Consider the following 14,825-nt stretch of genomic DNA (forward strand, 5'->3'; position numbering starts at 1 on the left):
TTGTAGAAAAATCACTGATCTTTGTGTGATGGTAATAGACCTTGTGCTTTTAGTGATGAGAGTCTGAATGAACCAAGTGACTGGCTCGCTACCTGCCTCCTTGACTTGGCTGATTCCCACCACCTTCCAATCTCTGTCAGTGTAGCAATACTTTCTGACCCTTTGGCTTGAAAATCAGCCAGTTTTGGTGGAGCGAGGGTGTTTGCGACTATCCAAAATGTGCCAAACCTTCCTTTCCTTGTCAGACCTCCTTAGGAGGACTGTCCGGAAACTCAACTTGAGGAGCGCGATTCTCCGCTCCCCACGCTGGGTGGGAGAATCGCGGGAGGGCCGGGCGAATCACGCCACGTCGCCCTGGCACCCCCCCCACGATTCTCCCACCCGGCGACCGGTGATTCTCCGGCCCGGATGGGCCGAGCGGCCTGACGACCTCGACGGGTTGACGCCGGTGGAAACCACACCTGGTCGCTGCCAGCGTGAGCAGCGCGTGACAGGTAAGTGTCGGGCCTGTGGGGGGCGGAGAGAGGATCGAGCACCACGGGCGTGCTCGTGAGGGGACTGGCCCGCGATTGGTGCCCACCGATCGTCGGGCCGGCTTCTCTAAGAGACGCACTCTTTCCCCTCCGCCGCCCCGCAAGATCAAGCCGCCACGTCTTGCGGGGCAGCAGAGGGGAAGATGGCAACCGCGCATGCGCGGGTTGGAGCCGGCCAACCTGCGCATACGCAGCTGACGTCACTTCGGCGCCGCCAGCCGCGTCATTCTCGGCGCTCCACTTTGACGCAAGCGTCAAGGCCCAGCGGCCGAGTTTCTTGCAACGCCGCTCCTAGCCCCCCCGGGGGGGGGGGGGGAAGAGGGGATAGGGGGCAAGGAGCGGCCTCCGACACCGGAGTGAAACACTCCGGGTTTCACTCCGGCGTCGGCAATCAATCTCCCTTTGGGAGAATCGTGCCCGTGGTTTCACTGTTATGCTTCTGTAGTTTTTCAGCTGTCTGTATTTGTTTTTTAAAACCATAGGTATAAGTATTTTGAATGTAACCTCATGTCTGTTGTTAAAGGTGCAGTCTTTTGGAGCTTTGAAGGAACATTTTGAGGGATTATTTAGTGTTGTATTATTTTCGGGGTCATCTTTGAAGTAAGGGGTGTTAAGGGATCCAATGTTTATTTAAAAGGGTTAAGTTGAATTCATGGAATAAACATTGTTTTGTGTTTAAAAACCCACGTGTTCATGATTGTACTACCACACCTGGGGAATAAGCCGTGTGCTTCAAAAGCAACAATCCATTAAAGGGAGAGGTTCATTGAACTCCATGATACATTTTGGGGTTCTGAAAATGCTGCTCCCATAACACTTCTATCATGTGCTTCTTTAACTACCCCTTGATTCCACCTCTAATTGCCCCAACTACTCCCTGTGGAAGCATGTTGCACATTCTCACCATTCCCTGGATAAAGAAATTTCTCCTGAAGTTCCTATTTGGATTTATTATCTTACATTTATAACCCTAGCTTAGATCCTGCCCACAGGTAGAAACACCTTTTCTTTTATGTTGATCCAATCAAACCCTTTCATAACCTTAATGACCCCCATCAGGTCACCTTTTCTAGAGAAAGGCCTATTTAATCTTTCCTGATAAGCCTAACCCCTCTATTCTAGTATTCTACTAAATCTTTTCTCCACCCTCTCCAACGTCTCAACAACCTTTTCATAATCCAGGGACCAGAACTGTCCATAAACTCAATGTGTGGTCCAGTCAAGATTCTATACAGGTTTACCATAACTTGTCTGCTTTTTAATTCTCTAATTTTAGAAATGAACCCCTGTGCTTTGTTTGCTTTTTTATGATATTAGTTTGTGCCACTACTTTTACTGATCTATATATCTGTATCCCCAGATTCCCCCTGCTCCTTTTACATGATTCCAAGGGCAGCACAGTAGCACAGTGGTTAGCATGGTTGCTTCACAGCACCAGGGTCCCAGGTTCAATTCCTGGCTTGGGTCACTCTGTGCGGAGTCTGCACATTCTCCCCGTGTCTGCGTGGGTTTCTTCCGGGTGCTCCGGTTTCCTCCCACAGTCCAAAGATGTGCAGGTTAGGTGGATTGGCCATGCTAAATTGCCTTTTGTGTTAGCTGGGGTACTCGATTACGGGGATAGGGTGGAGGTGTGGGGCTTAAGTGGGGTGCTCTTTCCAAGGGCCGGTGCAGACCCTATGGGTCGAATGGACTCCTATGTAATCTAAAGTGTGTGGTTCCCTACCATAATGCATTGTCTCAGACTTAATATTGAAGCTCATTTGAAATTATACATTCATTCTATAATTTTACGAATGTCTTCCTGTATTTTGCTGCAGCCCCCTCTATTAACTACACTTCCCAAAATGGCTTCATTTGCTAATTTTGAAATTCTACTTTCAATTCCAGAGTCCCAAATTATTTATGGAATTTGTGGCCAACAATGATCCCAGTTTCTTTGTGAAACACCTTTTGTCAATCTGAGCAATGACCGTTAACCCTTACTTTCTGATTTACTATTTGATAATCAGTTTGCCATCTCCATTCTGTTACTTCCATCCAGACTCTGCAGACTACCCAAAATCATGAGTCTACTTTTTGGTGCCTGATTAAGGGCTTTTTGGAAATCCTGCATAACCCTATCTGTTACTACTTTGAAGAATTCAACAAGGTTGACTGAGCGTGATTTTTTTCTATTGGAATCTCTACCGATTACTTTTTATTATATTTCCACTTTCTAGGTGTTTTACCTTTACAACTTTAGTTAAGGATTTCGTTATCTTTCCTGACACTGATATTATACTAATTGCTGTACAAATCCCTGCACTAGCTCTGCCTCACTTTGTAAATATAGAAATCATGCTAGTTGTCGCCAGCTCTTTGCCACGTTTCCCTTTTCAAATCAAATTACATGAAGGTATACAAATATATGTTGTACTGCTCCACTATCTCTTAACTTCTTTTAAAATGTGTGGGTACAGCCCATCCAGTCCAGGGTTTTATCCTCTCGAATTGTAAGTAGTTTATCAATTTAAAAACGGCTGCCTTTGCTGCAGGAAGAGGGTTTTTCCCTGACTCACTGGAGCTAGTAAAATTGTACTATACTCATTGCCAGTAGTTGACCTGGCTAGCATATCGTGATGAGTGGCTCTCCTGATCACATGGCACATTGTATACTTCCTACTTCTGTTGCAGGTGTTTGCACTTGGGGTGAATTGCAGCAACTGTCTAGGAATTGGAGACGGCCAGAGCGTAGTTACACCAAAGAAAATAGAAGTTTTATGTGGGAAGAAAATAATTTCTCTCAGTTATGGAAGTGGACCACATATTTTACTCGCAACTAAAGGTAAAGTTAAGTTCTACTGTACCGATTTCCAACATGGTTTTCATGGTTATCCAGTTGTCAGCCATGGCTTAGTGGTAGCTCCCTCACTTGAGTCAGAAGATCACCGGTTAACATCCCTCCAAGAGACTTGGCATGTAATCCAGGCTGGTGCTTCAGTACAATAATGACAAAGTGCTGTACTGTCAGAAGTGCCCTCTTTTGAATGAGACATTAAACCAAGATCCTGTCTGCCCCCTCAAGTAAAATGATCCTATAGCACGTTCAAAGAAAAGCAGGAGAATTTTCCAGCACAATATTTATTAGAAATAGAATTCCTACGCTGCAGAAGGAGGCTATTCTGCCCATCGAGCCTGCACCAACCCTCTGAAAGAGCACCTGACCCAGGCCCACTTCCCTGCCCTATCCCCATAAGCCCAGCTAACCTGTCCATCATGGGGCACTAAGGGGCAATTTAGCACGGCCAATCCACCTAACCTGCACATCTTTGGACTGTGCGAGGAAACTAGAGCACACCGAGGAAACCCATGCAGACGGTGGGGGAAAGTGCAAACCTCTCACAGACACCCTGGTGTTGTGAGGCAGCAATGAGAGACATTGTGCCACCATGCCTTAAACAATGTCATTGAAACGGATTAATCTGGTCTTCATCTCATTGCTATTTGTTGCTGTACTCAAATTGACGGCATTTCAACTAAAATATCATTGACTGTGAAGTGCTTTGGGAGAATCTGAGGTGATGAAAGGTCTATAGAAATGCAAATTGTTTTCCTTTCTGCGCCAGATTTAGCTTGTGAGATTAGAAAAGATGAGTTGACAGGTTTGAATTTTGAAATTTAATCCAAATGCTTATATTTGGAATGAGTAAAGATGCCCTTTTTGTACTGTTGAATGAATTTATTCAATTGTATGTTAATACATGAAATAAGGACTTCCGGTTGCGGCTATGACCAGCTAAGTCGCACGTTTGGCTGCTCCTGCTACAAAGGTGTTTTCGGGCCGATTGGAGGGCCCCAACGGCGCTGTAAGGACAAATCCCGGTGGGGGAAGGCTCCCTGAAGAGAACCAGACCAACTTTATGGTCGGTACCCGGAGTGGGGTGGTAAAGAAAGCAACAGCAGCTCCCAAAAAAAAGCGGGGGAAGAAGACCAAAATGGCGGCCGGTGGAGCACCCGAGGAATGGAGGAAATGGGCGGAGGAGCAGCAGGCCGCTCTCCTGCGCTTCTTTACGGAGCTGAAAATGGAGCTCTTGGAGTCAATGAATGCGACGACCACCAGGCTGATGGGAGCCCAGGCGACCCAAGAGGCGTCGATTCGGGAGCTGCAACAGGAGATGACTGTGAGGGAGGAGGAGGCCACGGTCCTCGTGGGAAAGGTAGAGGTGCACGAGGCACTCCACCTGAAATGGCAGAGCCGTTTTGAGGAGCTGGATACCCGAATGAGGCGGAAGAACCTGAGGATCTTGGGCCTGGCAGAAGGCCTGGAGGGGTCAGACCTCCCGGGATATGTAGCAGAAATGCTGAGCTCCCTGATGGGGGCAGGGGCCGTCCCTTCGCCCCTGGAGCTGGAAGAGGCCTACAGGGTCATGGCTAGGAGGCCAAGAGCAAATGAGCCCCCGAGGGCGGTGCTGGTGCGGTTCCAGCGACTCAGCGACCGTGAGAGAGTGCTGGAGTGGGCCAAGAGGGAAAGGAGCAGCAAGTGGGAGAATTCGACGGTGAGGGTCTACCAGGACTGGAGTGCGGAGGTGGCAAAGCGGCGGGCCCGGTACAACCGGACGAAGGCGGTGCTGCATGCAAAACGGATCAGGTTCGGAATGCTGCAGCCAGCGCGCTTGTGGGTCACCTACAAGAACCAACACCACTATTTTGAGTCCCCAGAGGAGGCGTGGGCCTTTGTACAGGAAGAGAAACTGGACTCGAATTAGACCCAGGGGATACTTGGCGGCCGTAGCCGCTCGGGTACTTTCAGCTGAATTCTTTGTTTGGATTTTGAACTCTTGCTGTGGTTTTTCTTCTGATGTTTTTTCCCCCTTTGCCAACTTCCCTTAGTTATTGTTATTGTGGTTATTTATGGTTATTTATGGTTATTTATGCTGTTTGGTAGAGGGCGACTGTTAAGTACATTGTTATTTGTTATTTATCTGTTATTTATAATGTTAAGTTGGGGAGGTGGGACGGGGGGGAGAGCAGATCGGGGATATGGGCTCCTAGGGGGGGTTCTTTTACAGGCATGGACGGGGACGGGGGTGGAACTGAAGATGGCGGGGTGGGGTGTGGCAGGGCGAAAGCGCGGGCTTTCCTCTGTTTTCCCGCGCGCGGGGCAGAGGAGGGGGGGAGGGGAGGAGTGCGGGGCGTGGCTAGCAATGGCGACCTTTCCCGCGCTGGAGCGGGGCCAGGGAGGAGTGGCAAGGGGGGGGGGGAGGCCCCCCCCCCGAGCCGGGGGGAGTCGGAGTGGGGCAGGAGCAGCCGGGTCAGCGTGAACCAGCTGACTTACGGGAGTACGATGGAGGGTACATCGCGGCTAGGAGGGGTCCTAGCCTGGGGGGGGGGGGAGGGGGGTTAGGGAGGGACACCGGGTTGCTGCTGAAAAGACCAGAAACGGGAAGTGGAGGACTGGAGAGGTGGGGGGAGGGGGACATCGCCATGGGGAGCGGGTCAGAAGGGGAGGGTCGACCCGGGGCGAGCAGGGAACAGGACATGGCTAATCGGCAGGGGAAGGGGGCGGGTCGTCCCGCGACCCGGCTGATCACTTGGAACGTGAGGGGGTTGAATGGGCCGGTCAAGAGATCAAGGGTATTCTCACACCTGAAGGGACTGAAGGCTGATGTAGCAATGTTACAGGAGACCCATTTGAAGGTAGTGGACCAGGTTCGCCTGAGAAGGGGGTGGGTGGGACAGGTGTTCCACTCTGGATTGGACGCAAAGAACCGGGGGGTGGCGATTCTGGTGGGAAAGAGGGTGTCGTTCGTGGCGGAGGAGGTGGTGGCGGATAAGGAGGGTAGGTATGTGATGGTGAAGGGTAAGCTGCAGGGGGAGAAAGTGGTGATGGTCAACGTATATGCCCCGAATTGGGATGACGCGGGTTTTATGAGGCGCCTATTGGGCCTCATTCCGGGACTGGAGGCAGGGGGCTTGATCATGGGGGGGGACTTTAACACAGTGCTGGACCCCGGGCTAGACAGATCGAGCGCAAGGACCAATAGGAGGCCGGCAGCGGCAGAAGTGCTGAGGGGGTACATGGAGCAGATGGGAGGAGTAGACCCATGGAGGTTTGGTAGGCCGAGGGCGAGGGAGTATTCCTTTTTCTCCCACGTCCATAGAGTGTACTCCAGAATCGACTTCTTCGTGTTGAGCAGGGGGCTGATCCCGAGGGTACGGGAAGCTGAGTACTCGGCCATTGCGATCTCTGATCATGCACCGCATTGGGTGGATGTGGAAATGGGGGAGGCGCGGGACCAGCGCCCGCTGTGGCGGCTGGATGTGGGGCTGTTAGCGGACGACGAGTTGTGTAAAAGGGTCCGGAAGAGCATTGAGAGCTATCTGGACTTGAATGACACGGGTGAGGTGCAGGTGGGGATGGTCTGGGAGGCCCTGAAGGCAGTGATCAGGGGAGAGCTGATCTCCATAAGGGCGCATAGAGAAAGAAAGGAGAGGCAGGAGAGGGAGAGGCTGGTGGGGGAGCTATTGGAAGTGGATAGGAGATATGCGGAGGCACCAGAGGAGGGGCTGCTGGAAGAACGGCGCAGCCTGCAGGTCAAGTTCGACCTGCTGACCACCAGGAAGGCAGAGACGCAGTGGAGAAGGGCACAGGGCGCGGTCTATGAGTATGGGGAAAAGGCGAGCAGGATGCTGGCACACCAGCTTCGCAAACGAGATGCGGCTAGGGAGATTGGGGGAGTGAAGGAGAGGGGCGGGAAGGTAGTGCAGAAGGGGCAAGAAGTGAACGGGGTCTTCAGGGATTTTTACAAGGAGTTGTATCGGTCTGAGCCGCCGACAAGGAGAGGGGGAATGGAGGACTTCCTAAACAAATTGAGGTTCCCAAGGGTCCAGGAGGGGCTGGTAGAAGGGCTGGGGGCGCCAATAGGGCTAGAGGAGCTAGTCAAGGGAATAGGTCAGATGCAAGCGGGGAAGGCGCCGGGGCCAGATGGGTTCCCGGTGGAATTCTATAAGAAAAATGTGGACTTGGTGGGACCGGTACTGGTACGAGCCTTTAATGAGGCGCGAGAGGGGGGGGTTCTGCCCCCGACAATGTCGCAGGCTCTGATCTCCCTGATATTGAAGCGGGATAAAGACCCCGTGCAGTGCGGGTCCTACAGGCCTATCTCGCTTCTGAACGTGGATGCCAAGTTGCTGGCAAAGATCCTGGCAGCTAGAATAGAGGATTGTGTGCCAGGGGTAATCCATGAGGACCAGACGGGGTTCGTGAAGGGGCGGCAGCTCAACACGAACGTGCGGAGATTGCTGAATGTAATTATGATGCCGGCAGTGGAGGGGGAGGCTGAGATAGTGGTAGCGCTGGACGCGGAGAAGGCATTCGATAGGGTGGAGTGGGAGTACCTGTGGGAGACGTTGAAACGGTTTGGGTTTGGGGAAGGGTTTATTAAGTGGGTGAAGTTGCTCTACTCGGCCCCGACGGCGAGTGTAGTGACAAACGGGAGGAGGTCGGAGTATTTCGGGCTCCACCGAGGGACCAGGCAGGGATGTCCCCTATCCCCCCTACTTTTCGCACTGGCGATTGAACCGTTGGCGATGGCACTGAGTGGTTCAGGGGGGTGGAGAGGACTGACTAGGGGAGGGGAGGAACATCGAGTATCGCTGTATGCGGATGATCTACTGCTGTACGTGGCAGACCCAGAAGGGGGAATGCCGGAGATAATGGAACTATTAGCAGAGTTTGGGGACTTTTCGGGGTACAAATTAAATTTGGGCAAAAGCGAGGTTTTTGTGATACACCCGGGGGACCAGGGAGAGGGTATTGGGAGACTCCCCTTCAAGCGAGCAGGAAAGAGCTTTAGGTACTTAGGGGTGCAGGTGGCAAGGAACTGGGGGACCCTCCACAAGTTGAACTTTTCCAGGCTGGTGGAACAGATGGAGGAGGAGTTTAAGAGGTGGGACATGGTACCGTTGTCGCTGGCGGGGAGGGTGCAGTCAATCAAAATGACGGTCCTCCCAAGGTTCTTGTTTTTATTTCAGTGCTTGCCCATCTTCCTCCCTAGGGCCTTCTTCAAAAAGGTGACGAGTAGCATCATGAGCTACGTGTGGGCGCATGGCACCCCAAGGGTGAGGAGGGTCTTTTTGGAGCGGAGTAGGGACAGTGGAGGGCTGGCACTGCCCAATCTCTCGGGGTACTACTGGGCGGCAAATGTGTCAATGGTGCGCAAGTGGATGATGGAAGGGGAGGGGGCAGCTTGGAAACGAATGGAGAGGGCGTCCTGTGGCAACACAAGCCTGGGGGCCCTAGTAACGGCACCATGGCCGCTCCCCCCCACGAGGTACACCACGAGCCCGGTGGTGGCGGCCACCCTCAAGATATGGGGGCAGTGGAGGCGACATAGGGGTGAAATGGGAGGTCTGTTGGCGGCGCCAATAAGAGGGAACCATAGATTCATCCCGGGGAACATCGACGGGGGATTTCAGAGCTGGTACAGGGTGGGCATACGGCAGCTGAAGGACCTGTTTATAGAGGGGAGGTTTGCGAGCCTGGGAGGGCTGGAGGAGAAGTTTGAGCTCCCCCCGGGAAACATGTTCAGATATTTACAAGTGAAGGCATTTGCTAGGCGGCAGGTGGAGGGGTTTCCCCTGCTCCCCAGTAAGGGGGCGAGTGATAGGGTGCTCTCGGGGGTCTGGGTCGGAGGGGGGAAGATATCAGACATCTACAAGATAATGCAGGAGGCGGAAGCAGCATCGGGGGAGGAGCTGAAAGCCAAGTGGGAAGGGGAGCTGGGAGAGCAGATAGAAGACGGGACGTGGGCGGATGCACTGGAGAAGGTCAACTCTTCCTCCTCGTGTGCGAGACTGAGCCTCATTCAATTTAAGGTGCTGCATAGAGCTCACATGACGGGGACAAGGATGAGCCGGTTCTTTGGGGGTGAGGACAGGTGTGTCAGATGTCTGGGAAGCCCAGCGAACCATGTGCATATGTTCTGGGCATGTCCGGTGCTGGAAGGGTTCTGGAAGGGGGTGGCAAGGACGGTGTCGAAGGTGGTGGGGTCCAGGGTCAAACCAGGATGGGGGCTTGCGATCTTTGGGGTCGGGGTAGAACCGGGGGTACAGGAGGCTAGGGAGGCCGGAATACTGGCCTTTGCGTCCCTAGTGGCTCGACGAAGGATATTAATTCAATGGAAGGACGCGAGGCCTCCAAGCGTTGAAACTTGGATTAACGATATGGCTAGCTATATTCAGCTAGAAAGGATCAAATTTGCCCTGAGAGGGTCGGTACAGGGATTCGCCAGGCGGTGGCAACCTTTCCTTGACTTTTTAGATCAGAGATAGACGTTCGGGGTCGTGGCAGCAGCAACCCGGGGGGGGGGGGGGGGGGGGGGGGGGGGGGGGGGGGAGGGGGGGGGGGGCAGCAAGGGTCGTGGGGGGACATGCACGACTGTAACGCGGGCAAGCCTGCTCGCTGCTCATGTCTGAAACTGTAGGCTGCCTTGGTTGTTAAGGTTGCCTGGGGGGGGGGGGGGGGGGGGGAGGACTGGTGCGCGCGAGAGGGCGGGCGAGGGAGGGACATTTGCCTAGAGGGATTGTGTTGTAAATAATTTAAAAATTAGTAGGGGTAAATGTCTGTATAGAAAAACTCTTTCAATAAAAATTATTTAAAAAAAAAAAAAAAATACATGAAATAAACATTTTCTTTTTAATGTCAGATATTTGTCAGATAGACTTTTGATCTAATGGCTGATACAAGAAAATGATAGCAATTTTCTATTTCTTTAATTTAGAGTACCCAATTAGTTTTTTCCAATTAAGGGGCAATTTAGCGCGGCCAATCCACCTACCCTGCACATCTTTGGGTTGGGGGCTGAGATCCACACACACTGGCAGAATGTGCAAACTCCACATGGACAATGGCCCGGGGCCCGGATCGAACCAAGGTTCTTAGTGCTGTGAGGCCGCAATGCTAGCCACTGTGCTGCCTTGCAATTTTCTATTTCAACAAATGAATGTGATGTTCTGAGGTGGGGATCTAAACTGTCCTGTTTATAATAACACATTTCTGAAAATCCAGACACATTTTTGTCACTATAATTCAAAAAGTACTTCATTGACTGTGGAACACTTTGGAATGCCCAATGGTCGTGAAAGGCTCTATATAGAAGCGTCTTCCCTGTCTTTCTTTACTCCCAAATAAATACCTCTCCAGAAGGTGTCTATATTGAGGTTAGATTTTTGAGTTAGCTTTGAAATTCTGAACTCCCTGTTCCACCAGCTAGTTTTCCTTGGCTAACTAACACTGTCTCCATTGTGGTGGATGCAGATTCTCTCACTGTTTCAGTGACAAACTGAAGCTGTAGTTATTTTTTGAGAGGGGGGCGGGGGCGGGGGGGTTGTAGGGGAGGGGAGAAACCTTTAGTGCCAAATTCATGCAAAATAATTTTGAAGTTTTGCAGTAGTCGACTATCAAACCAGAATCAAACATTACATTTATCTTGTTGCACCAACTTGGGGTCGTCTGTTTATATTGCTGGCTGAGAGTAGGTTGCACCCACAGGACGGAACTCCTGTAAACTTTTGCTGGCCATTAATTAGGGTTACAATTAGTTGGGAATAATAACTAGATTCAATGCTGTTAGTAATGCGCAGGTTAATTTCATTTTAAGATGCAGGTTTAAGGGCGGCCGATGGCACAGTGGTTAGCACTGCTGCCTACGGCACTGAGGACCTGGGTTCGATCCCGGCCCCAGGTCACTGTCCATGTGGAGTTTGCACATTCTCCGTGTTTGTGTGGGTTTCACCTCAACAACCCAAAGATGTGCAAGCCATGCTAAATTGTCCCCTAATCAGAAAAACAATTATTGGGTACTCAAAATTTATTTTTTATAAAGATGCAGGTTTAAACTGTAGAATTTACAAGTCATAATCCCAAGGAGCCATTTGAGGCTAATACTGTTAATAAAATAGTTGATCCTGCTGGGAGAGGTTGTGTGCTACATATGGCACTTTCTGTTTCCTGTTAGAACATAGAACATTACACTGCAATACAGGCCCTTCGGCCCTCGATGTTGTGCCGACTTGTGAAACCACTCTAAAGCCCATCTACACTATTCCCTTATCGCCCATATGCCTATCCAATGACCATTTGAATGCGTTTAGTGTTGGTGAGTCCACTACTGTTGCAGGCAGGGCATTCCACGCCCTTACTACTCTCCAAGTAAAGAACCTACCTCTGACATCTGTACTATAACGATCTCCCCTCAATTTAAAGCTATGTCCCCTCATGCTAGACATCACCATCTGAGGAAAAAGACTCTCACTGTCCACCCTATCTAATCCTCTGATCATCTTGTATGCCTCAATTAAGTCACCTCTTAACCTTCTCTCTAACGAAAACTGCCTCAAGTCCCTCAGTCTTTCCTCATAAGATCTTCCCTCCATACCAGGCAACATCCTGGTAAATCTCCTCTGTACACTTTCCAATGTTTCCACATCCTTCCTATAATACGGTGACCAGAACTGCATGCAATACTCCAAATGCGGCCGCACCAGAGTTCTGTTCTTCCTCATAATTGCAGCTGTTCCAATGGAGAGATGATGATTAATTATACTGCGCTGAATTCACTGCTGGAAACTCATTTGTTAACCTAGTTTGTTGGTTCTAGCCCACAAACTATGATTCAAACTCTCTTTGCCTCAAGTCGAAGCACTGAAGCACTCACTTTGCCTTAAATCGGTAGCTGATTCCTGGAGCCTTGATCTAATTTCATCAATGGATATGGACATTTCCCAGCTTGTCTGGGATTCCATTCAAGCTGCAGGTCAGTTCCATGAATGAGGAGCCATCACAAATTGCACTCTCATCCCAGTCATGGCTAACATTTCTTCAGTATTTCTCGTCAGCTTCTCTGCTACTGCTGCCTGCCCCTGCCTCCCCACCATCCAAAATATGTGTTTTTTAAAGTTAAGTGTTAAAATTTTATTTAGAATAAGGAAACGGAGTTGGGGGAATGGGTGCGGGGCAAACATTTTTCAGGGTAGTCCTGATGGGGTTTTATTTGCCCTTGAGTGGACTCTGAGGAAATAACAGCCCCTCCCCTAAAGCGGGTTGATGCTGCCTGTTTGGAATGCTAAAGCTGCCTTGATTTTCACTGAAGATTAGGATCTGTGGCTACAATCTTCAGGTAGCCTCTGGAGTCACTTCCAAAAAATATTATCATTTTTTACAGATGGAGAAACCTATTCCTGGGGCCTTAATAGTTATGGCCAGCTGGGTAATGGAACAACTGGTCCTGGCTCATTACCTTTCCTTGTTTCTAGCATGTTCTATGACAAGAAAGCAGTGGAAGTTTCTTGTGGTTCCAATCATTCTATGGTTCTAACAACAGAAGGAGAGGTGAGAGCTGATCTAAGTACGTTGTTTTAATAGATACCATTATTTGTTTGATGATCTAAATTTAGCCACGCGGGTTATTTGATTTACAGGTGTAAAAATTAATCTTTCCTAAATGCTGGACATTATATAGGGATTAGAACAAAAAAGCTGAATGGGCTTCATTTTTGAAATATATGCCATGTTCTTTTCCATTGGACCAAAGAGTGCACCGGGTGGGGTAGGGGAGGGAGACAGACATTCAACCCTGACCCCAGTACTGGCTCTTTGTAAGTGTGATCCAGTTAGTCCCTGATACCATTTTGGTAAATCTCATCTGCACCCTTTCCGAGGCCATAACGACGTTAGATACCATATAGAAAATAGTATTCCCGCATAATTTACACCTAGCCTCAAAGCAATTCCAAGTGACTGTTCGACATTATTAGAAACAATGTGGCTTCCTGTGCACAAAGATGTCCTTACACTGTGACCTGATAGCAAATGTGCTTAGGTCTTTATGATCTTTTGGCATCAGTGGTTGAAAGTAGGGAGGCAGTTTTCGAAGGCCTCTTGATAAAGGTATTCTGTCTGGATTCTGCAGCTAGAAATCTATTTAATTGTAAAACACTTTCAAATGCGAGATCCTATCTAACGTACAAACAAATATATACACGCACACATGCATTCAAACATGTTCACATGCATGTCCATAGATAAAATGCACATAAAAGTACACAAGAGAAAAGCCGTGCCCATAGAGGTACACAATGAAAACGCATGTGCGGACATAGACGTAGAACTTCAAATTATAATTTTATAAAAATATATTTAGAGTACCCAATTATTTTTTTCCAATTAAGGGGCAATTTAGCATGGCCAATCCACCTACCCTGCACATCTTCGAGTTGTGAAGGTGAGACCCACGCAGACACGGGGAGAATATACAAACACCATATGGACAGTGACCCGGGGCTGGAGTTGAACTTGGGACCTCGGCGCTGTGAGGCAGCAGTGTTAACCACTGAGCCACCGTGCTGCCCCAAATTATAAATGTTGACCAGTCAACTCAATATGTGGTCTGCACGAACAATGAATGTGCAGTGTTGTAGCTATGGATCACATTTTTTTTGAATATGTTCTTTTCAGGTACAGCACGAGAATGCAGTGTGCATGTATGTACAAAATGTTAAGATGTTTTCCATAAACTAAATCATTATTTAATCTTTATAAATTAGAGCCTCTCAATTTCTAGGCATTTCACATATAGCAACTTCTGGTACCAAGATTTTTGCATGTTTGAAAACCTGCAACACTTGATAGAGTTAATTCCTTTTAAACTTGACTATATGACCTGGTTTTGCACAATTTAAATCTTCTTCCTTCTGTGTCTGGTTTGGTGACAGGTTTATTCCTGGGGTTATAACAACTGTGGACAAGTTGGATCAGGATCTACTGCAAGCCAGGCAACACCACGGAGGGTAACGCACTGTTTGCAGAACAAGTGGGTTATTGGTATTGCCTGCGGCCAGATATCCTCCATGGCTGTACTGGACAATGGGGAGGTAATTATTTGTCATGATTCAGTATCTTACTCCCCATTCAGCATTGTCCTGCAAGTGTTACTGAAAGAGAAGTGAGGGCAGTGCAATTGGCAGTGATGTGAAAATTAGTGAGTTGGTGATGATGATGCCCTCGGCAAAGAGCAGTCTGGGGTCTGAACTGGAGGCTTGTAATTGATGGAACATAAAATTGCTCGGGATAAGATGTTGTACAGAACAATTAGTGGCTTGTAAGATTGTAAGAGCTGTGGATTCAAGTCCCACTCTAGAGGCTTAAGCAAAAAAAATCAAAGCCAACATTTCATTCAGGGAGTGCTGTAGTATCGGAGGTTGCCATCTTTCAGATGCGACATTAACTCCGGCATTGTCTGCTCTCTCAGGTGG

General features: G+C 49.4%; 1 protein-coding gene across 8 annotated transcripts in view; it reads left to right on the forward strand.

Annotated features, from left to right (window-relative positions):
* Window positions 1-14,825, forward strand: part of rcbtb1 (regulator of chromosome condensation (RCC1) and BTB (POZ) domain containing protein 1) — an 80,794-nt gene that overhangs the window by 19,577 nt on the left and 46,392 nt on the right. For 7 of the 8 annotated variants that reach the window (XM_038802612.1, XM_038802609.1, XM_038802608.1 and 4 more), the window contains 3 exons: window positions 3,207-3,357; window positions 12,737-12,903; window positions 14,286-14,444. In XM_038802612.1, coding sequence (XP_038658540.1) covers window positions 3,207-3,357; window positions 12,737-12,903; window positions 14,286-14,444 — 477 coding nt within the window. Of the gene's footprint in view, window positions 1-3,206; window positions 3,358-12,736; window positions 12,904-14,285; window positions 14,445-14,825 lie in introns of those variants that run through there. The other variant, XM_038802616.1, reaches the window with a different exon arrangement.

The sequence above is a fragment of the Scyliorhinus canicula genome, chromosome 7 (genome assembly GCF_902713615.1).
Source record: "Scyliorhinus canicula chromosome 7, sScyCan1.1, whole genome shotgun sequence".
NCBI lineage: Eukaryota > Metazoa > Chordata > Chondrichthyes > Carcharhiniformes > Scyliorhinidae > Scyliorhinus > Scyliorhinus canicula.